This window comes from Jaculus jaculus, chromosome 8, assembly GCF_020740685.1.
Source record: "Jaculus jaculus isolate mJacJac1 chromosome 8, mJacJac1.mat.Y.cur, whole genome shotgun sequence".
NCBI lineage: Eukaryota > Metazoa > Chordata > Mammalia > Rodentia > Dipodidae > Jaculus > Jaculus jaculus.
In genome coordinates this window covers 23,638,597-23,662,839 of record NC_059109.1, presented here as the reverse complement: position 1 = coordinate 23,662,839, position 24,243 = coordinate 23,638,597, and the positions used below count along the sequence as shown (strand labels likewise).

General features: G+C 39.0%; 1 protein-coding gene across 1 annotated transcript in view; it reads left to right on the top strand.

The window, feature by feature from the left end:
* The window catches only part of Col19a1 (collagen type XIX alpha 1 chain), a 332,428-nt gene that overhangs the window by 260,355 nt on the left and 47,830 nt on the right, over window positions 1-24,243 (top strand). The window contains exons 19-35 of the mRNA XM_045156777.1: window positions 4,834-4,869; window positions 7,421-7,456; window positions 7,550-7,603; window positions 8,259-8,312; window positions 10,806-10,859; window positions 11,691-11,780; window positions 12,587-12,631; window positions 12,731-12,808; window positions 14,936-14,971; window positions 15,088-15,141; window positions 15,238-15,291; window positions 16,864-16,905; window positions 18,601-18,705; window positions 18,781-18,834; window positions 19,069-19,122; window positions 22,480-22,533; window positions 23,948-24,001. Of these exons, the coding sequence (XP_045012712.1) occupies window positions 4,834-4,869; window positions 7,421-7,456; window positions 7,550-7,603; window positions 8,259-8,312; window positions 10,806-10,859; window positions 11,691-11,780; window positions 12,587-12,631; window positions 12,731-12,808; window positions 14,936-14,971; window positions 15,088-15,141; window positions 15,238-15,291; window positions 16,864-16,905; window positions 18,601-18,705; window positions 18,781-18,834; window positions 19,069-19,122; window positions 22,480-22,533; window positions 23,948-24,001 (954 nt within the window). The remainder of the gene's footprint in view (window positions 1-4,833; window positions 4,870-7,420; window positions 7,457-7,549; window positions 7,604-8,258; window positions 8,313-10,805; window positions 10,860-11,690; window positions 11,781-12,586; window positions 12,632-12,730; window positions 12,809-14,935; window positions 14,972-15,087; window positions 15,142-15,237; window positions 15,292-16,863; window positions 16,906-18,600; window positions 18,706-18,780; window positions 18,835-19,068; window positions 19,123-22,479; window positions 22,534-23,947; window positions 24,002-24,243) is intronic.

Here is a 24,243-nt window from a genome sequence, read left to right as displayed (position 1 = left end):
TAGAAAATGGAATAAAGCAGAAAGCTCCCAAGTCAGGAGGGGTTCTGGGCAGCCAGCTGCACAGCATGGTGACTTGGATCTGGCTTCTCACACCATGAGGGTGCCTAGTAGGCATCACATTGAGGTGGATTGGGGTTGGTTACTTCCAATGTATGTGGAGACTACTGACAGGCTGATGACTTAAACAAAGGAATATGGATTCCCATGACCTGCCCGAAGGTTCAAGAAGGAGGAAGAACAGTAAGTAAAGTGAGGACTGCCCCTGATCCCCATCCTGATGAGTCAAGGTTAGGTTCAGAAGGGAGTTGACTTCTATTCTTGCAAGGACAGGTTGATAGCTATGATTTTGGGGGGCAGTGCTCCTAACTAACCACCTTCAAAAGAACACTGCCTTACTCCTACTCTCTACCTCTAACTTACTTTGAGAACTGGACATGCTTATCTCTCAAACAACTGCTCCACCTCACCACTGAACTTATTTCTCTATAATTTCTGTGAGATCAGTGACTTCACAAGCCACATTTCAGCATGGCTGTGGCCATTCTCTTTGACAGTTTATCTTTTCTGGTGGGAGCAAGGGGTAGAGGGAGAAAAAATCCATACCCTGTCATTTATATTCAAACAGGACCACCTAAGGAGATTACAAAAACCTACTTAGCAAAAAATGACTTTTAAAATTTAATACTGCTCAGAATAAATAAATAATTCACTATGGCCTGCACAAATCAAGCTTAGTCTTAACATATATTTCATCTTTTTTTTTTTTTAACACATCTTTTTAAACCACTTTTAGCCAAGGTCTTTCTGGAGTGAATTAGGGGTACTGATTTATGGGGAGTAAATAATGATGGCTCACTTGGCTCAGGGAAATTCGGGGAAAAGCGGTGGAAAGATTGTCAGAGCCATAAATTGGGTCATTATGCACATAGACATTGTCTCTCCCCCATAACTGATGGCCACCCCCACAAGGCAACACCCACAATCCTCATGGGGGGGATGACAGGGAGAAGGCTAACGATAGTACCATCTTGGCTGTATAGACACTATATACATAACTAATAAAGAAATAATGGGGTCACTTCCCTCTGATTTCTAGTGTCCAAGAGAAGCCCAGCTCCCTCCTTTGGACAGCTTTAACCATTATTTGGTAGACATTTCATTTCTCTGTCCTCTCTTCCCTAGAATCCCTCTCCTTGTCTATTTTCCCTGTTTTTCTTATTTGTTTTCTTATTTGTTTACTTATTGGAGAGAGACAGAGAGAGAGGGAAGGAGGAAGAGAATGGGCACACCATGGCTTCTAGCCACTGCAAATGAACTCCAGACACATACGCCATATTGTGCATCTGGCTCTAGTGGGTACTGAGGAATCAAACCTTGGTTCTTAGGCTTTGCAGGCAAGTGCCTTAACCACTAAGCAGTTTCTCTATCCACCTATTCTCTCTAAATTCCTTAATTACTCATTTTTCCTATACAATTCTGCTTGCCTTCCTCCCATGTAAAAGGAAACCAGACATTTTTACATTGCTATGCAGATCAATTTGTCATTTCTACAGACCAGGATTTAGACAACATCACCTTCAAATAAATTTTGTCATCCAAAGTAGACCCACTAATCTTGAATAACAACTGTAAAATGGTCATTGGTCCCTGACTATTGGGCACTTAGAATATGACTAGATATTAGAGCTACAAAATATACTTATGAGATCTTCTAGGTGAACTCCATGATTTTATAGACAAGAAAAGAACTTAAAATGACTTACCCTTGATAGTAGCCACTGGAGCAAGGAATAAATATTAAATCTGGCCAACAAAGCTACTACAAGCCACTTCAGTTGATGTGAACTTTTTGTTTATTTTTCAAGGTGAGGTCTCACTTTATCCCTGGCTGACCTATAATTCACTATGTATTCTCAGGGTAGCCTCAAACTCATGGTGACCTTCCTACCTCTGCCTTGTAAATGCTGGGATTAAAGATGCAGCCTGACTAGTCAGTGTGAATTTTGAGCCATGCAGTCTTAATTTTGAGCCACAACTGTTGGTACAAGCCTGAAAGCCCAGCTACTTGGGAGGTTAAGGTAGGATGGTTGCAAGTTCAAGACCCGTTTAGGTTACATAGTGAATTTAAGGCCAGCCTGGGCAACTTAGTGAGACCCTGCCCTAAAAATATAAAGTAAAAAGAGAGGGCTATATGTTAACACACTTTCTTAGCAGGTGAAAGACCCTAAGTTTCATCCCAAAACCAAAAAAAGCAAAAGGGGGAAAAAAGAGGGCATACCAAGCTTGACAGTAACTCCAGACAACAGCAGCACTAGAAGTCAGCCTCTGTACACAGAAGCACTGGTGAAGCAATGAGCACTATCTCCAACCCTGACAAACACGAAAGGCCAGGATATCAAGCCCTGCTCTGACATTGGAAATTAACCCACAACAAAAGACTAAAAGATGCTGGGTAGATGGCAGGTTTATGTAGTCAGTGTAGGTTTGGTTACACTGAGTAACAAGTAACAGTGAAATTTGTTGGCTGAGCCCAAGAGTGAAGGCTCTCTCCAACTTGGGCTCAGCACCCATCACCGTTTAGAGGGAATGGGTGAAACTTTGCTCCACTCCACAGCCATCTTCATATAGCTACGTTCTCCTGAGTCACCAACCACTGCAGGGAAAGTCAGACAGGAATATGATGGGGGTGTTTTCAGTGCCTCTCACTTGCAGACAATGCATATTATTTCTGATTACATTTCATTGGCAGAATTATAGACATGGGAAAATTAACTAAAAGGGAGCTTTAGAAAATGTGGGAGAAGGTGAGCCTATCATCTCTACCACACAGGACATGTGGAGAAGAGCTAATAAGGCCACTCGGTCACCACTCCTCTCTCCTGACTGATTTGTTCAAGAGAACAGCAGTTCAGGGCATAGAAAGAAGGACCAAAGTTGGAGTCCGCAGTACCCACATAAAGCCAGATGCACAAGGTGGCACATGCAGTGGCTGGAGGTCCTGGTGTGCCCATTCTCTCTGTGTCTCTCTATCTGCCTCTCTCTATTAAATAAATAAATCCCTTTAAAACAGATGATCAGTTTCTAAGAGAATGATTCAGAAAGACAGTATCTGCCATAATGATTCTCACATTTTTTGATTTTCATATGTGAAAGAATTTTAAGATTATAGTTCTTATTTTATTAACACTTCACTCAATTGAAATGTTAAATCTGATTATAGAATCAAGTCAGAGTGAACAAAATAAGCATTAATGGCAGGCTACTTGGGTTTTGTAAGCTTGGAGATATTGTTTAACTTTTCTGGGCCTCAGTTTCCTAAGCTATACGTGGACATACTAAAAGTATCTTCCCCATGATACCTGAGGATACTATGTTTATATAAAAAGTTATTAGAACAGTGTTTGATACATTGTAAGAAATCAATAGATGTTACCTGTCATTGTTTTATATGCATTACATTTTAGTGGCTTAAGTTAATAAACTTTGTTTGGGTACCAACAACATAAAATCTGTGTGAGACATCAGAGATGCCTTGTTTGTCAAGATGAATTATATCTCGACACTGACAGAGTTTATAGCCAAGATAAACAGGGGAAAATAAAGCACATGAATGCTAGCTGAGCAGAGGAGAGGAAATGAGCAGAGGAGAGGGAAGTATGGCAAGTTAAGGTTACTGTACCTACCTGAGTGTATTTCTTTATCCTTAAAAATGACAATAATATCCATTGCACAACATTCCTGTGAAGATTAAGTGAGCTCACATACATATAACGTTGAGGACAGAAGTCATCAGAAAGTATGTGTGCTTGTATATGTATGTGTGCGTGCATAGCTGGGTGAGGGTTATCACTCACATCTTCTCTCTCTCCCAGATGGCCACATACCTAACCCCAACAGCCAGCATTATCCATTCCATACCTACTATTGTCTACTATTGTTTGATAACTATTGTTGTTAATAGTAATTACCCCCAAGACATTTTCATTAGAGTAAAACTGAAACTTAGAAAAGCAATTTTTTGTTTTGTTTTTGTTTTTAGCAGTAGTAGAGTATTCCTTCAAAATAACTGCAAACATTTTCCTATCAGGTTACACTTTTTTGACCCCTTTCACCCTCCTCCATTCCACTGAAGGCTCTTGTCTTTCAAGATAGCCCTTCATTTGTTTTGTGGTCTCATTTCTTTTGTCTTCCTCCATCTTCTGTGTCAAAGTGTCTATGGGTTCCAGGACTTGTGGAAAGTAATGATTGCATATGTTCCAATACATAAATAACGTAACTGGAAACCTTAAAGTGAATGCCTTGCCATTAAGTGTTCTTTTTAAAAATTTTTAAAATATTGTATTTATTTATGAGAAAGAGATAGAGAGAAAGCGAGAATAGGAATGCCAGGGCCTCTAGTCACTGCATACAAACTCCAGACACATGAGCCCCCTTGTGCATCTGGCTTGTGTGGGTCCTGGGGAATCAAACCCAGGCCCTTGGGATTCACAGTCAAATGCCACAACTGCACTAAGCCACTTCCCCAGTACCCTGCCATCCAATGTTCTTTGCTGCCACACCCATTCTGCCTCCAATTGCACATGTGTTTGTGATGATTCATCTTCATTGAGCAAGAGGAAGATTTGGCGTTGGGCAGCATTTCAATTCGCACACTATTTGGCATTCTCTAAGTGGTGGTAAGATGATTAATTCAGTTCTTATTTGGGGAGATGGAGTAGCTGATGGTGTGTAGCGAATATCTGAGTTAGGCCTGCAGGATTTATCCACACCCAGAATTGCGGAGTCTGTTTCTAAAACTCTGTAATTGATTCTTTCTCCTATCCATTTTCCTAGGGGGAGCCTTTAGCCAAAGGTGAAAAGGGAGATAGAGTAAGTACATCTTTTATTACTACCTTGGATTTTCTGTTTCATTGATTTCTCTCTGTAATTAGTTATGTTTATTTAAAGCCTAAGAGATTTAATATAATAAGCTTCCAGAGTATTTTACACTTTTATGTTAAGCTCTCATTAAGTGCTATCATGTGATAATACTTTGGCATTTGCTTGGATAGCTTTTTGCCTTTTTTCTTTTTTGTTTTTATTTTGTATATGTGTGTCATGAGTGCATGTGTGTATGCATGTTCATGTGTATGTAGTTTCACATGTGTATGCATGTTCATATCTATGTGTGCACATGCGGATATGCATGTTTATATGAATATGGGTGCCCATGTATGTATGGTTGTGCATGCACATGTGTGTGGCACTGGAGGCCAGAGGTAGACATTGCATGTCTTCGCCAGTGCTCTCTACCTCATTTTGCAAGACAAGGTCTCTCATTGAGTCTGGCATTCACTAATTCAGCTAGCCCATGTAGTTAGTGAATCTCAGGGAACTTCCTGTCTCCATCTCACCAGTGCTAGGGTTACAGGTTCATGCCACCATTCCAAGCATTCTACTTGGGTACTGGGTAAGTAAACTTAGGTCCTTATGTTTGCCCAACAAATACTTTATTCACTGAGCCATGTGTTGTAGACAGCTTCGCATTGCTGGGATAAACATTTAAACCAGACACAGTTCAGAGGTTTATTTCCGCTGAAAGATCTGAGGGTGGGGGGAGTTCCATCAATGGCAGAAGAAAATCTGCTTCCATACATCCAGGCAGAGAGAGAACATCACCAGCCAGCAAACACCAAAAGTAACTAGCACAAAACTGACAGCAATCAGCAGGAACCCAGGCAGAGCTCAAACCTCTCCATAAACCTTTAGGCTGGAAATCAGAATGCCCCCCAAACACACATTAGGGCTGGACTCCAGGATTCACCCCCAGTGACATGATCCCTATGTGTCAGGAGTCTGCCTGCTAGGGGCTAAAGCTGAAACTCAATTTTAATAAAACATCCAAGTCTATGGGAGACATATACTCAAAATATCACATCATCTCTCCAACTCCACAGATTTTCTTCAACCCTTTACTATTGGTGGTTGCACATGACTATCATAAACACATCAAGTAGCAGACCCAAGGAGATGGCTCAGTGAATATTTGCTGAACTACCATGAAGGCTTGAAATCAGATCTCAGCACTCACATAAATACTGGGCATAGCAGTTCATACCTGTACTGCCACCGTTCAGGAGGCAGAGACATTCAGGTCCCCAGGCAAGGTGGCCAGCTAATCCAGCCAAATTAACAAGGTCTGCATTCAGTGAAAGACCCTGTGCTTAAAAAGAAAGTGGACAGTGACTAAGGAAGACATCCATTGTTGACCTCTGAACTCCACATGCAAGCACATACATGTGCACACGCATGCATAAGTACACACATGCACACACAGACATGTCATACACACTTGTACACAATGAAAAGATACAAAGTGAGAAGAACTAAACTAAAAAAATTAAAATAGGGCTGGAGAGATAGCTTAGTGGTTAAGGAGCCTGCCTGCAAACACTAAGGACCAATGTTCTACTCTCTAGATCTCATATAAGTTGGATGCACAAAGGTGAGGCAAGAGCAAGATCTCACATGCCAACTAGGTGGCACAAGCATCTGGAGTTCGATTGCAGTGGCTGAGGCCCTGGCGTGCCAATTCTTTCTCTCTATCTCTATCTCTCTTTCACTCTCTCCAAAATAAATAAATTTTTAAAAATTAAAATAAAAAGTATAGGTATTCTGGGCTGAGGAGGTGGCTCAGCAGGTAAGGCACTTGCCTACAAAGCTTATGACCTGGGTCCAATTCCCCAGCAGCCACATAAAGCCAGATGCACAAGGTAGTGCATGCATCTGGAGTGTAGTTTCAGCAGCTAGAGGCCTTGCAATGTCCAGCACACCCATTCTGCCTCTATCTCTCTCTCTGTCTCTCACTCTCTCTTACTCTCCTTGGAAATATATAAATAAGTAAAAATTTAAAAGAGTACAAATATTCAAAACTTCTGTTAATAACACAAATTGGATTTCTAAAATATATCATAGAACATAAGAAAAATAATACAGTGCTCTTTTATACAATCTTGATGTTTTCTTTTTTTTAAAGTACCTGAACATATCACCTTGAAGTCTCATCTACTTCTCCCTTTATGTCATTTCTTTTTTTTTTTTTTTTTTTTTTTACTTTTAAGCTGTGGGATGAGATTAGTTGGTGACAAATGACAGCATTGACAGTTAAGTAGAGAATGCAATGAAGGCTAATTAACATGGTGTAAAAATGTCGCTGGGATAAGGAAAACTAGTATAAAGAAGAAATAAAATGAGAAACTACTGTTTATTTACAAGTGATAAACATTTGAAATCACACTACAGAGTGAGTTCTACTTGATTCCATGACATCCATAATTTTCCTCTTTTGTTGCATAACTAGTTGAAATTCTGATAAAGTGTCAGAGATGTCCAGCTCTTCCAGAATTCATGAATTAGCCATATGTGATTATTTTATTTGCAGGGAGATCCTGGCTTAATAGGATCACAGGGAATAAAGGTAATCTCCTGGTATTGTTCAATTCATCTATTATCTTAATTAAATGATGAAATAATTCTAATATTCAGCTTTCTTTCCTACTTTTGTGTTTAGGGAGAACCTGGGGACCCTGGTCCCCCTGGCTTGACAGGAAGCCCAGGACTAAAGGTACTTAGGAAGAAAATAACACATAATAGTAAATAATGTGGGAATTATATCCATTCTGCATTCAAAGGATGCTTTGGTGTGCTGTGATATTCATTTTCTTCACAGATAGTCCCAGAGATTTTATCTTGTTTCCATGGTGATTCCCCCCTCCTACCAACTACATCTATTACACACATAGTACCTGGGCTTTTTGGTGCACAATAGGATTCTTCAGTTCTTTTTCTGATCATATTCGCAATAGCATCTGTAAAAGCTCAAATGTAAACAATGTCAGTTAAATCTATGACCCTGAGCTTATTCTTAAAAGGAACAGAATTCAGGATTCCATTTCTAAGCTAGAAGTATGTGGCCTCAAGGTGCTCCTGTTTCTCATATGAAATTTGGCAGGAGTGTGCTTAGAAAGAATCATTTGGAGGAGGAAAAGGAGATATTTATTTGAGTTCTGTAGCAGTTTACCTAATTACCTAGTTACCATGTAGAATGAAACATGTAGAATTATCCCAGTAAGCTCAGAGCACATTTCAGAATTATACAAAGAAGGTGGGATGATGAGAATTCCATTTTATTGCAGTTAAATGTCACAGCACAGTTCACATGCCTTCAGCTACAATCTTTTTAAAATCAAAATGAAAGTACATATCAACTTCTGTTTTAGGGTCAGCAAGGACCTGCAGGTTCCATGGGGCCCAGAGGACCACCAGGAGATGTTGTATGTATAATACCTTCAGCATATGGAAATGAAATTAGGACTAATATGGGATTTAAAGAATGTCAGTATCTGGGGCTCAGCAACTAATGTACTTGTCTGCAAAGCCGAACAATCTGGCTTCAATTCCCCGGTTCCCATGTAAAGCCAGATGCAAAGTGGCACATGCATCTGGAGGATGTTTGCAGTGGCTGAAGACCCTGGCATGCCCATTCACTCTCTCTCTCTCTCTCTCTCTCAATATATATATATATACACACACACATACATATATATATCATTGCAAGTAAATAAAATATTTTAAAATAATATGTGCTTTAAAGAATGCCAATATCTGTTCATGTAATTTAATTATGCTACATTTCCTGAAGACATGAGTCATCTCTACCAACCAAATTGAACACATCCATTGTCAGAGGCTTCTGGGAAGGCATGTCTGTCCTTTTGCCTAATCATGCAAAGGTCCTTTGGAGTATCAGTAGATTAATAAACTAGTCTTTGTGGGCTAGAGAGATGGTTTAATGGTTAAGTCCTTGCCTGTAAAGCCTAAGTACCCCAATTTGAGGCTCGATTACCCAGGACCCACATAAGCCAGATGGACAAGGTAGCACATGTATATGGAGTTAGTCTGAAGTGGCTGGAGGCCCTGGAACACCCATTCTCTCTATCTTTATGCCTCTTTCTTTCTCGGTCTGTCTGTTGCTCTCAAATAAGTAAATAAAAATAAAAAAAATAAATAAACTAGTCTTTGGAACTCAAGTTAATAGAGTAACCGTGTTGAGTAAAATCATCATTAGTACACTGAATATATAGAAATATCAAAAATAAATAAGGAAAAACCAAATAGAAAGCCACGGCATTTCCATGTGTACGTTTTTTATTTATTTATTTTATTTATTTGAGAGTGACAGACACAGAGAGAAAGACAGATAGAGGGAGAGAGAGAGAGAATGGGCGCGCCAGGGCTTCCAGCCTCTGCAAACGAACTCCAGACGCATGCGCCCCCTTGTGCATCTGGCTAACGTGGGACCTGGGGAACCGAGCCTCGAACCGGGGTCCTTAGGCTTCACAGGCAAGCGCTTAACCGCTAAGCCATCTCTCCAGCCCCATGTGTATGTTTTTTGAGGTAGAATTTCACTGTAGCCCAGGCTGACCTGGAATTCACTATATAGTCTCAGGGTGGTCTCGAACTCTTGGCAATCCTCCTACTTCTGCCTCCCAAGGACTGGGATTAAAGGTGCACACCACCACGCCCAGTTAGAAGATTTGGAGGTTGCATTATAATGCCATTATATGTGTAGGTCTCTCTGTCCTTCTCTCTCTCACACATACACAAACATACCTTCATGCACTTTAGAACCTTTAGAAAGTGTTTTTTATCTATTCCTCTGCCTTACTCCCCATTGTACAACCTCGCTAGCTTCCCTACAACAGAAATCTAAGGGTTTATCATCAGTTCACACTTGGTCAAAATGAGAAAAGTTCTCAGCCACAGCTTTAGGCACTATTTGACCATGACTAGAGTTCTTGCTAGTCAAATTTAGGATGTCTCCTCTTTCTGTCAGTTTAGAAGCAGCCCATAACTTCTTTTTCTATCCTCCATATTCACTGCCTAAGCCTCTCAAGCTCTCATGGTTAGCCCTTGTATGCTACTTGGTACTTGAAACAACTAGTTCACAGGGAAAGTTTGTTCATGGCTCCCCCTAGCCAATCACTGGACCACTTCAGGGAAACTTACTAGAAAGATCTTATGTAAGGAGAGAAAATGTTGGTCACATGTGTAAAACCAAAAATTGCTCAATTGATATTAAATAATAGTGACTACAGATAAACACACACATATAGAAAGAGAGAGAGAGAGAAAATAAAATCTAAAGGGAAAGAGCCACTGAGGGAAAGCATAATAAAACAGGCTGAAGAGATGGCTCAGTGATCAAAGGCACTTGCTCCTCAAATAAGCCAACCCAGAGTTCGGATCTTCAGAATCTATGCAAAGCCAGATGCAAAGAGGAGCAAGTGTCTGTGATTCTAGCATGCCTGTGGCAATGGAGAGACAGTCAGAATCCTGAAGCTCACAGGCAAGCTAGCCTGCCTTCTAAGCAGCAAAGCAATGCAAGACCCTACCTCAAGCATGGTGGAAGGAGAGGAGGATTAACACCACTAGTTTGTCCTCTGACCACACATGAACCCCTCACCCCCCAAAATAATAATAAAATAAATGAAAACATATTTTCTCAGTTGTCCTATTGTATTTTAAATCAAGATAGAGTGTGATCAGTCACTGCCCTCACACCCTTCAGTTCTTTTGTTGTTGTTGTTGTTAAACAATAAGCCACATGTTTTCAACTACTGTTTGTCATAACAGGCCACAATCAACCTAGGTCCTTCCTGACTTCATGCTAAAATTCTGTTTTCTTACAAAGACTCACAGGTAAAAATGCTGTTACAATGAAAGATTTTCTAACTGGTCTTCCCCTTTAAATCTGTATTTTTCAGGGATTGCCAGGAGAACATGGCATTCCAGGGACACAAGGAATTAAAGGAGAAAAGGTACAGTTTGCATTATTTACTCATTGTGAATATGAGGAAAGTAAGGACCATAGGTTATAAGGGTATTTGAGAAATGAGAGCCTAGTGCAAGGCTTGTGATTTGATGCAGGGACAGACAGCAACATAACTTCAATGTAAAAGGCTCCCTTGGGCTTAACACACAGCAGCAGCCCATGGTTTGGCTTAGAAACTCCCTCAGACAAAATGAGGTAGCTATAGGTGTGGCCATCATGATTGAGACTCAGCTGTGAACTTTAGCAGGGACCTAAGAAGTCTCTTAATCCTTCAGGATCTGTTATATATATATATATATATATATATATATATATATATATATATATGCGCTAGGTTGATGATAATGATGAAGATAGATAGATAGACAGGCAGATATATAGATGATAGATAAATAACTTTATAGGTCACTTGTGCATCTGGGTCCTAGGGAATCAAACCCAGGACATCAGGTTTTGTAAGCAAGTGCCTTTTAACTGCTGAGCCATCTCCCCAGCCCAGGACCTGGTTCTTGATATCTATGTAGAGTAGCACATGAATGCTTAATGTTTATTAGAAAAATCAGCAAAACAACAAACTTCATGGACAGACATGCCTACATTTGTATATGTTCCAAGATAACTCATTATACAATCTAACCATGTTCACAACAAAACAATAGTGTCTAGCGTGAACAAGGCACTAGGAAAATGCTATGGAGAGACTGAGTAAGTAAGAAGATGTGCAAAAAGGTGGTTTGACTAGCTATTATGACAACTTAAAATCAATAAATAGTATGGGCCTTGGAAATAAGAAGCAATCTCATCTTGTTTTCCACAGGGAGACTCAGGTGGGATTACAGGCCCTCCTGGACTTCCAGGCCCAAAAGGTGAAGCTGGTCCCCCAGGGAAAAGCTTGCCAGGAGAACCTGTAAGTATCAGCCTTCTTTTATTTGAAGTATTTATTTTCTAGGAGAGAAAAAGAGTAGGTGCAGGTATGGGTTTGCCAGGGCCTTTTGCCATTACAAACAAACTCCAGATGTATATGCCATTCTGCATCTGGTTTTATGTATGTATTGGAGAGTGGAACTAGAATTGGGAGGCTTTGCAAGCAAGTGTCTTTAACTGTTGAGCCATATTCCCAGCCCCAGTATCAGCTTTTTTTTTTAACTAATGTTTTCCTTTAAAACTCATTCATTCTCTAGGTCTAAAGGTAAAATACCTTCCCAAGCATAATGTCAGCCAAGGAGCGTCTTCAGAGAAACATGTGCAAGCACGCGTGCAATGTTACACTTGTCATAGGCCCACTGAACCCCAAACATGGATTCCTTAGGAATGGAACATTTCCCTTCTAGACCTTTTCAGACTTCAACATACCTTGTCATTTGCAGAAAGTCACCCAGGCTTTTCTCCATCAAAAAAATCTAAATAACCAGCAGGCCTGTGTCATACACTTTTTATTTCCCTTCTCTTTTACCCTTTATATCAGCCTACAATGACAGTAATTCTGAATATCAAATAACTGATTTTGTAGATAGAAACTTCTCACTCTGAAGTGAATTATACAAAAAAAGGGAAATTACACAGCAGGTTACAGAACTTGCTGACATTTGTTCTGTACCCTTTATTCATTTTTACAGAAGGCTTGCTCATGGAATGTGAAAGATAATGAGCCATAGAGTGTTTATAATTATTTAAGAAAGTAAACATAGTCACCTCTCCATTTCCCCCTTTCAGGGATTAGATGGAAATCCTGGAGCACCTGGTCCTCGTGGACCAAAGGTATACTATAAATATCCTCGCTAATTTATAAAGAATTAATATGACCAATACCCCATGCCTCTTGAGCCTTGCACTCACAGGTTCCCCCTTATTCTGCAGGGTGAACGAGGACTGCCAGGTGTCCATGGTGCCCCAGGTGACACAGGCCCACCAGGAACAGGAAGTCCTGGCAGAACAGTAAGTGAAATTCAGTGGAGCTCTTCCAACCCTATTAATTACAATATGGTCAAGGAAAATCCAATGTCAACTCTTAATAAGCAAGAAACAATAGAAAGGGCAGAGGAGGGAGTACAAATGAATATACTATCCAGAGAGCATTTGTGGACATTTAAGTTACAATCATGTGACTATTATTATCTTCTAGTCAGATAATATTACTGAGATATAGATACACTGATTTCTGATCTGACACAATCATACAATGCTTTGCACGTCTATTTAGATACTAAAAAACACAATCCACGTTTCTAAGATGTTATAAGTGCCTATGCTAAGTTATTAACCATAATTGCCTATTGTTAATTTAAAAAAAGAAGTTAATATTCAGAAAGAATCAAGTATGTACAAAGAATCGCTGTGCATGGTGGATCTTACCTGGAATCCCAACACCTGGGAAGCTGAGGCAACAGGATGGCGAGTTAGAAGCCAGACTGAGTTACATAGTTCTAGGCCAGGGGCTACATAGAGCAAGACCTACTCTAAGAGAGAGAAAGAGAAAGAGGGAGGGAAGGTGAAGAAGGAGGACAGGAATATGGAAGGGAGGAGAGGGAAAGAAGAGGAAAGAGTTGACTCATTAGAACCAAAAAGAAATGACACTCCAAGGAGTTGTACCAAGGACCAGAATTAACAACAAACTTTTCCTAGCAAACCTATTGTTAAGGATTTTGTAAGGAATCAAAGGCAGAAACCAAATATATTTTTTCATTATATCACAGTATTATAGAACCTTGAAATTAAGTTATGAAATTTAAAAGAAAGAGAAAAATGGTGATTGAATGTGTTGTGCATGTCTGTGTTTGATATTTCAGGGTAAATATTTTCATTCACATTCAGTCACTATAACACAATACCTGAGACTGGGTATTTTATAAAGAATAAAGGTTTGTTTAGCTCACATTTCTGGAGACTGATAAGACCAATAGCATCGTGCCAGATCTGGTGAAGACAATCTTGCCACAGTGCAACATGGCTGAGGGCATTTCAATATGAGGTAGAGCCAACTTGCTAGTATGGCCTTCTGCTCTTTTATAAAGCCAATAATACCATCATATGGGACCCATTCTATTGACCTAATCTAATTATAACTAACTTCCTACAAAATATAATATCATGAATTTAGAAGCTAAGATTACAATACCAGGAATTGGGAGGCACACATTCAAACTATAACAACAAATGTATAAAGGCCATAGGTGATGGAAAATTAAATAAAGTCAAAAGTTATCAAAGGGGTCTGGATAAAATGGTGGATAAGAAGCTGCTTCATGGCCCAGTAAAAGAATAGAAGAACAACAACAACAAAACAAAACAAAAAAAAGAAAACAGTCTCTATTCCTAAGAGAAAGAGCTAAATAAAATAGTAATAATAGTAATTGTAATAATACAAGATGAGATCTACAAAATCCTCCCCAGAGAATCAACCAGAAATGACACCAGCTGGTTCCAGAAACACCCTGACTGGTGTCAGGATGAGGTCAGTGATAGCTGGTAGAAAGGGGCTGTCCCTCTTGGATTCAGGTATCTATGGACGGAGAGCGAGTAGGCATAGCGGTGTGAGATGGATATCATTCATTCTGGGCAGAGGGCAAAGCAGATGAGCTGTGGAGAGAGAGGCAGCAACATGACCCTGGAGCCTAATGCGGAGATTCTGCAAGAGTCCCCCAACTTTTCAGAAGTAGAAAAATCTAAACATCCGCGTCTGGCTTCCTAATCCCACCAAATGCACATGGATTCTGGCTTTGTCTTCAGAGAGAAATGAGTCAAAGTAGAGAAAAGAAAGGAGGCAGCCCCAAGCGACTGACCCCTGTGGACAGTCGGCTTCTGATCAGAGAATCTGGATGCATAGCTTGTACACCTGTGAGTGAGAGAACATCCCCCGGTAGGCAGGCAAATTCATGGTGCTTCTAGAAATAGGCATTTGATGAATTAGGTAAATACTACTGGAAATCATGTCCAGCAGCCTACGAATGCTGAAATGAAGGACGTATAGAGCTGTCAGAGTGTACAAGGTGCAAAATCCCATTGTCACAGGGATTTATGGATATGACTGGTTGAATGCTGATAATTGTATCTCATTTTACCCAGGGCTCCCAAGGACGACCTGGAGAGCCAGGTATTCAGGTGAATTCCTTTAACTAAATTATTCATTACAATAAATCTGGTTTGCTTAATTGAGGGCAATTACTCAACAGACTGTCCTAAGTCACCATTTTTTTTTTATTGCCTTCCATTTCTAGGGTCCTCGAGGTCTTCCTGGATTGCCAGGGGCTCCAGGGACCCCAGGGAATGACGTAAGGATTTCTTTACCTTCTCCCACCCAAAATCCCTATTTTAATCTGCACCTATGCCAACTTGCAACAGTTTAAACATGGTGCCTGTGTTTTCAGGGCACTCCAGGGAAAGATGGAAAGCCAGGTTTGCCAGGCCCCCCAGGTGACCCGGTATGTATTCAGACTTCTCCTGATTTATGTCTCTTGAATGCACCCAGAAGCCAAACAGCCTACCAAGCAATTTTTGCTGTCCAAACTAATTAGAATGCTCAGTGACTGCTTGGTGATTTTGTTTATCCCCATTATTTTGTAGAGGGGAGAAAAAAATTCAGGCTAGGTCAGCATGATTGGGTGTGTGATGAATACTCATTTCCTAAGGGTATAATTCAGCTGTACAATTTTGCCCCAGGCTGAACCTTAGCAATACAATGTCTCAGTTCCTTGGAAAAACTGAGATAAAATATATATCCATGACTTCAGTGCTTTCTAGCGCTAGTGACGAAATAAATTTCATTTTTCTAAGTGAAAGTGTGCAGGTAAGTCACCTGCAACATGGTATCCATCCATTTATTGGTGGCTGTAAACTGTTGACATGATTCAATTATGAAAATTGGATTGAGCAGGCTCTTGGAAAATGAGTATAGGCACTGAATCTATGTTCCACAGTTTTATTTTAGGTTAAACTATGCTATGAGTGACAGTGGAATCCCTTTAAATAGCCTCAAATCTAACAGCTATAATTTGAGAGGCCTTATGGTTAAAGGCATTGTATTAATTTTTTTAAAATATTATATTTGAGAGAAAGAGGGAGGGGAGGAGGGAGAGAGATGAAGAGGCAAATAGAGAGAGAGAGAATGGGTGTTCCAGGGCCTCCTGCCACAGCAAGCAAATTCTAGATGCATGTGCCACCTTGTGCATCTGGCTTACTTGGATACTGGGGAATTCAACCTGGATCCTAAGGCTTTGGAGGCAAGTTCCTTAGCCACTAAGCCATCTCTCCACCCTCTGTATTAAAATTTTTGTGTATGCCTGGCATGGTGGTACATGCCTTTAATCCTAGCACTTGGGAGGCAGAGGTAGGAGGGTCATCAAGATTTTGAGGCCACCCTGAGACTCCATAGTGAACTCCAGGTCATCCTGAGCTAGAGTGAGACCCTACCTCAAAAAAGCAAACAAAAAAAAATGAGTAATAAAATCTGAATCTGCCCTCTCTGCTCTGAGCCTCACAGATTCTCTCTACCCCCATAGTGCTTGGACCTCATGCACCTTTGTAAGCTCATGGAAAGGCACATTGCAGACTTTCTTTAACTCTGTTGCAGAGTGGACCATGTGTGCATCATCTGGGGATCATGTTGGGTTACTTGGGGTTACAGAGTATTTCTCTAAAAGCACAGCCCATGTTCCCTAGGTGTCTATTTTCTACACTTAAGCCAACTAAAGGCTTTCTTAAATGTGTTTTTGTTGTTGTTGTTATTTTCCCAAGACATTTAGTCCAGAGTGGCCTTGACCTTCCGATGTTATAAACAATCTTTCTACTGTCAGTTTTATATGTTAATTCCCTGCCATGAATCAATGCTAAGCCAGAGAAACTGACAGACTCTAGAGGCCCCATGCCCCAAATTTCAACCGACATGGCATTTTGAGGAACTCAAAAGCAAGTTATTAGAGTCTAAATTTCTAACATGTCCTGCTCATGTATATGCATATGTCCATCTGTTTGTGTGTCTCTCTCTTTCACCACAGAGTGCACTTCCTCTCTTGGGAGACATTGGCGTCTTGCTGAAGGTATGGTATTGCTATAAAAGAAATAATGAGTCAAGGTGCTAGAACGTCAGAAAGGAAATTTTTATAACGAATTTAATGAATTGCTTAGCTTAAACATTTCAATGACATAATATCTTCCAGATGGAAAAGAAAGCATGTCTTGATGTGACTTGTGCCTTTTATACCAATCCTTTCATACCCTTCTTTCTCAGTCTCATATTTTGGGTATTGAGGAGGGGGAGAGGAGCTCTGAGGTGAGCCCCAGAGAAGTCATGAAGTCATGGGCATTTCTGGGTGGATCCTGCCTCCTCTGGAGCAACTTTCTCTTCTTGGGTATTTAATCACACTGGCCATGTATCTTCTGTGGTCAGCCTCAGGATGAAAGCCGGTATTGCTCAGTAGATGGTAGCTTACAAGGTCAAGTTTTATATAATGAGATTTTACAAAATGAGGTATAAAAGTTTCCAAACCAACAATTGTCCTAGCATCTGTTATCCTGTAATATAAAAATTATAGGGCTGGAGAGATGGCTTATTGTATTTATTCAAATACCTCAACCCCACCACCACCACCACCACCAAAAACTAGTTTGGGAAACAGTGTCATAACTCTGGCTTCCTGTCACATATCCAGCCTCTAAGATGTATTACCAGTATGCTTAGTCAACATTTCTGAAACAATTCACCTCACAGCCCTTTCAGTATTATACCCAGTGGGTTCCAAGGAAATACTTTTGGGAACCAGACTTGTATTGATACTTACAGTACCAAAGTATTGGATATGAATAACTTGAGCCTAACTTGCCAACTTTTTATCAATATCAGTCTTCACTTCCCTTTTTCTTCAAAGAGTCTTCCCATCATTGAAAACAATGAAAAAAATAAATAAGGACTTATAATCTCCTACTTTCTATCAACTCTTAAACTATTCCAGACAGTTTCTTATTATCACCCTTCCCTAGTCATATTCAAACAGTTTACTTAAAAATAAGCCTCCATAAGGACTTTTCACAGATATTTCTTCCTTAGCTATGTGATAAGACTTAGGTTTATCTTATGAGCACAGACCCTTAAATTCAACCCTTTACAGATCAGCTAAATGTTACAGAGAAGGCGATGGAAAGGTAATTCCACTTAGATTTCCTATCTCCTCTTGGAATTGACCTCCCGGTCTCTTCCAAGTCACTCAAGTGCCTATTCCTCACAAGAGTACCTGCAACAAATACAGTGTTTGTAAACTTGCTGGGGTGTTTTCCAACAAGTTTTGCTTCCAAGTTAGAAATCTTTTCTTCCCACCTATATTTCCTTTTTTTTTTTTTTTTCATAAAAAGCTTTAGGTACTGGTTTTGTGAGTTCTATAATCTTGCTGGTTATTCTAAACTTTAAGGTAGGTCACCCCTTTAGATATGCTCCTAAGGAATTAAAACTCAGATGGTACTCTTGAATTTTGGGGTTCTCTTCATTTACTCAGAATTTCCCTTTAAAATGTTATCTGAGATTTTTTTATAGTAAAATTTCCCAAACATAATCAATAAAGATTATTGATTAGTTTTGTCAAAGTGTTTACCTCAAAAAGTTATCTTTTAGAATTGGACAGATAAGTTTCTGAAAGTAGAATTAACTCTAATTACCACAGTGTCCAAAGGTTCAAACAGAACTTCAGGTCAGACCAAGCCTGACTTTCACAAAACCCAGTAATTGTCTTTATTCCTGCTAGAACTACTGTGGCAACTGCCAAGCTAATGTTCCTGGGCTGAAAAGCCACAAAGGAGATGAAGGAAGAGTTGGGGAGCCTGGGAAGTATGATTCTGCAGCCCGGAAGGTAAGAGGCTGGCTGCATGCCCGTGGACCCTGAAGTACACAGAATGCGTGCTTAGAGTTCTCCTCTGTCCTCTAGGGTGATATAGGGCCACGGGGTCCTCCTGGAATCCCAGGCCGAGAGGGACCAAAGGTAAGAAAGTCCTCTGTTGAATTTTCGATTGTGTGAAAACAGAAACCCCTATGACTTTTAATAAAGCCTATTTTAGTAAGATGGGAGCAATGCTGTTCACAAATGTTGCCTCTTGGTTTGTCCCTGCACCCACCCAAATTGCATGCTCTGGATGTTCTGATGAGATATTCTTTCCATTATTCCAGAAGATAATAGAATGATTGAGTATTTTAGCTAAACTCACCATCTTTTCAGGGCAACAAAGGAGAACGGGGCTACCCTGGAATACCTGGGGAGAAAGGAGATGAGGTAAGAGTCTTCTCTGATAAATGTTCCCTAGTGCTTCTCTTGATGATGCAATGAAGGCACTGCTTTTGTCAGTAGCTCATAATTAGCACTAAAATCAGTAGAAACAAACACTAGGTAATTGTAAAATGTTAACTCATTTTAAAATAATTACACATGGTCATCACCACTGATCCAGATTTAGAGACAAGAACATTAATGCACATAGTTAATGTATTCATTGTGGGGTTTCTGTTTCACATTGCTTCAACCTGCAGCTCACCCCTAGAACTAAGGATCCAAGTCAAACCTGCTTTTGAGATAATGGTGTAATTTCCTGATCTTAGCCACAGTGATGCTCAGGGTAGCCTGCATCATTCACATTAACTCTTACAAAAACCTATTAGAATGATGAATGGCTGTTGATTTAAACAATTTTGATACTAATAGTTCTTAATGAAAGTAAGCAGCCATCTGGCATATATTAACCTTGATGTGTGTGCAGAAAATTTTAACACTAGAACACAGATCATTTTTCTGGCTAGAGTCATATTTCATATGACAAGATATCTCCATCTATTATTGGTTTTAATTAACATTATTGTGTTTGAAAAAGCTTCAAGATTTGGCTTGAGGTTTTTTCAAGTTAATAATTAAATAATGAGAAATATAACATTTATTTCCATTTCTAAACAAAACATTAAAGGCATTTGTTATTATATAATTAAGAATTAATGGGTTTTTTGCTTTCTCAAGTTCCACTGAAGTTTTCACTAAAAGATAAATACAATAATTGATCTGAACAATAAAAGCACTTTGACTGCCTAGATTCAGTTGGTACCTCAAGAGGCCAGTGAGAACATAATAATGAACAGATCAGAATATAATTGGAATTTGAGCTTTTTATGAGTGACTCTGTAAATTCACTATAAATTAATTTTTACTGATTCTGCAAGGTACTTTGCCTTACATTAGAGCTTACTCCATTGTTAATATTACTCGTTTTTTTTTTTTTTGTTTTGTTTTGTTTTATTTTTTTCTTGAGGTAGGATCTCACCCTAGTCCATGCTGACCTGGAATTCACACTATAGTCACAAGGAGGCCACAAAATCACAGTGATCCTCCTACCACTGCCTCCTGAGTAGAGTGCTGTGATTAAAGGTGTGCACCACCCTGCCTAGCTCCTCCATTATTTAGAATACCTCTTTATGCTACCCTTAGTGGATTCTTTGACATGGAGTACACGAAGTTTTTACACCATTCCAGCAAGTTCAGGATATTATTTTTCCTTGCTGTCCACACACAAAGATAATGTGAGAACAGGCAGACTGCAAGTTAGCACATTTAGCCACTGAGTCATCTCCCCAGCCCTCATAAGGATAATATGAATAAACGTGGACTAACATAATGACTTACTTAGATCCTTAAAAGGAACAAAGCTATGCAATTTTGTCTCTCAGACAGATTAAGAATAGCAAACATAATCTTGTCCTTTACTTGGACTCAGATATCACCTGACATTAGTTGACTGATTTGTTTAAATAAATAAAACTTTGACCAAGAGCATATGCATTTCCAACTGGCCAATAGGCTGCACTGTTTTGACAGATATACATAATCTCTAATCTTAAAAAACATAAAATATTTTTATGGGAATGATACCTAGGGACAGCCCACATCTTTGGGGACTACTAATTTAATATCTTCAATTTAATCTTTTGGAAGACTTATAAGAATTGCTTGTCAGTCAGTCTTATAAAAGAGACATCCTCTACATTTTTAACAGTTTGTTACACTATTCACAGCAGTAACTTGTTAGATGCTAATAGAACAAGACCCACCTTTCCTAGCCAGAGCATATTCTTCCTTGTAATGCATGTCTTCTTAAAATGTTTCATGATAATAACTGGTAAATAAGACATAAAAAATTCTACAAGCTATAAATTATAGCCACAGCACAATGAATAATTTTATACCAACTTAATGAGACCTTCAATCAAAATATCAAAATAAGCAAATGACTTCCTTTCATTATCCCTGAATATCTATAGAATAAATTTTAATTTGCATTTTAGTTTGACACTATATGCTATACTGACTGGCTACTCTTGAATATCTATTTGTCTTTTTAATGACTATCTTGTCTTCTAAAATTATCTTATTGTCCTTTATGTATCCATAGCAACTTTTACTCTTACTGCAAAATTTCAGATTGTTCAGATAAAAAATGCTGAGAATGAGGCTTTTTTATTTATGTACTGAGGCTTATTTTAAAGTTTAATGTGTCCATCAAAGGTTAATGAGTCCCAAGCTTATAAATTAGACTACCTCAAAACTCATTCAGACTCTCTAGATAGAGTTGAGACTGAAAGTAGCAAAAATTGAACATATGTGTATGTGAATATTTTATATATGTACATATGGAGAGAGCTGTATGGAAATATAGGTATTAAGATAAAGTTTTCATGAATGCAGCATGCATAGACTTCAATCATTGAAAGATATCATTCCCAGTTGAAAGTTTCCTTTCCACTTATAAAATTATACATTCATTTATAAATTCATAAGGGTAATGTAATGGTAGGAAAATTAAAAGACCCAGTCAATCATATTGGTATGACTAGTCCACACATGCACATGGGTATATGTATGCATGTGCACACACACATACACACACACACACACAGAGCGTGCCATGCCCATGGGTCTGATTTAATCTTGATGAATATCTACATTATTTAATACAAAGTTCCACAAGATTTTTGCCCAAGACTTACTACACAAGGTGTTCCAGCATTCTGAAGGACAGTCTTCCAGCATTTCTTCCCATCATACCACATGAATAAACGTGATCTAATTTTGCCCTGGATGGACAGACTCTGAGCATTGTCCTTGATCCAACTGATGCAAAGAACCTTGATCCAGCTCAGTGTTGTAGAAACCTAATAAATAAAGATGCAGTCATTTTACCACAGCCACATCCCCTATTATTTATAGTGTGCATAAAAATTCACCTTTCATAATAGTAGAAGGGAAAGAACTTCTGACAGATACTTCTTTGGCAATATAAAATGCATATTTGATAAAGGAAGTACATCTTTTTGTTTGTTTGTTTGTTTGTTTGTTTTGAGGTAGGTTTTTTCTCTATCCTAGGCTGACCTGGAATTCACTGTGTAGTCTCAGGCTGTCCTTGAACTCACAGCAATCCTCCTACCACAACACTCATGCACACACACGCTACTGTTCTATATTTCTCTCTCTCTTCCTTTCTCTCTCTATTATTTCTCTTCACAAATAAATGAAAATATTTTTAAAATATTGGATTGACTAAAATATCTTGTTCTCTATAACAAATGTTATGGTAGGACTTTTCACTTCTAGGGTCTTCAAGGAATTCCAGGCATGCCAGGTGCTCCAGGCCCAACTGGACCTCCTGTGAGTATCTGTTAAAATTCACAGCTTAGACCTGCAGAAATGATGCAAAGTGAATCAATATATCTCATCACCTTTGATTTGTGTGTGTGTGTGTGTGTGTGTGTGTATGTGTGTTTCTTTGTCAATTGTCCAGGTAGTTCCTAGAAAGGTAGTCTCATCCTACTTTCATCTAGGATTACTTAAAGCTTTGCAGTGACCTGTAGAGTTGTCATCAGAATTCTGCCAAGCCAGAAAACAATGTAAGTCAGTACTATGAAGAAATTAGATACAAGAGAACATTTTCTTTTTAGTTATAATTTTTGGCACTCGCCTTAGAAGAAATAATCAGTTCCAAAGACAAGCTTAGTACTTCCTAGAGAAAAAAAGTGAGCTAAAGATTATCAGATTTTATTTCTATATATGAATTTAATAATTCTATCTAATCTAGCCATTCACCATCCCTTTTGGCCTTTGGATTCCTTTTTTTTTTTTTTTTTTTTTTCTGGAAGAGAATCTGGGCTACCTGCCAAACCCAGTCACTTATTCAGAGTCTACTTGTAAGCAATTTAAAGTTCAATTGGCAGATAACAGACAGCATAAACAGTTGAACTTGTATGCTAGCTACACTTTTTTTTGGTATAAGTTTGCCCCACATAATACATTTTAAATTGCTATATCTAACCACTCAATTTATTCCTCATCTTCTCTGTTCTTTGCCTTCTTAAAGTTACTATACCCATAAAATAATTATCTCACAAGTAGGAATGTAGTAATTCCTTCATGCTCTGTAAGCAAGCACCTATAAGGGCTGAGCTGTCTTCCCAGCCCCTCCTTCATGTTTTGATCCATGAATTTACTATAATTAAAATTTTATCCTGTATACTTTTACCTCAGTAGGTAGTGGACTTAAGAGGGTACAGGAAAATTAAGTTATGAACAAGAGCCATGGATAGAACCATGAAAATTATAACTACCATTATTCTTAGAAAAGAAAAATTAAAATTAAATTTTATTTTTCCCTTGGGAAATGCAGATCACATAACTCAGTATGCACATTGTAATTCTGCCGAGTCTTAGAGTATTTAAAATGTTCATCACTACCAAAATTATACCTCATTTAGAAAGACATAATGTTATGTAAATTGCCATTTAAACAGCAAGACCAGATTCTTAAATGTATCAAAAGGTTCCAATTAAGGTCATTAAATGTGGTTGGCCAAGGTGAAAAAGCAACCACAAATACAAATTTTACCCTTCAAAGGGCTTATCAGCAGGATACAGCTGCTGTATCAGCCTGAAGAAATATAAGCTTGTAGAACTGATTTAATTAGCATCAAATGACCTTCCAAATAGGCGAGTTTTAGTAACCATCTTCCAATACCTTTTGAGCATTTAGTGGTTACTTCTATAACAAACTTAGCTTTCTGCTTTACAGGGCTTGGTGGGAAGAATGGGACACCCTGGTCCCACTGGAGCAAAAGGTGACAAGGTACTAAAGAAAACCCTCAGATGCTGTCTGAAATGGGGCTTGCTTAGGGCCAGGGTGGGACCACTGACCAAGAGATGTATAGATGAAGCACAACATACCTATAGAAATTATATGCAGAAGTGGCTATTCACATATGTAGGTATAGGAGTTGGGTTGAACACTGGAGATAAAGGTTCCTACAGGAAAGGAAAAGCATATGACCAAGCTGGACTCAGAAACCAGGCTTTCATTTATATGGAAGG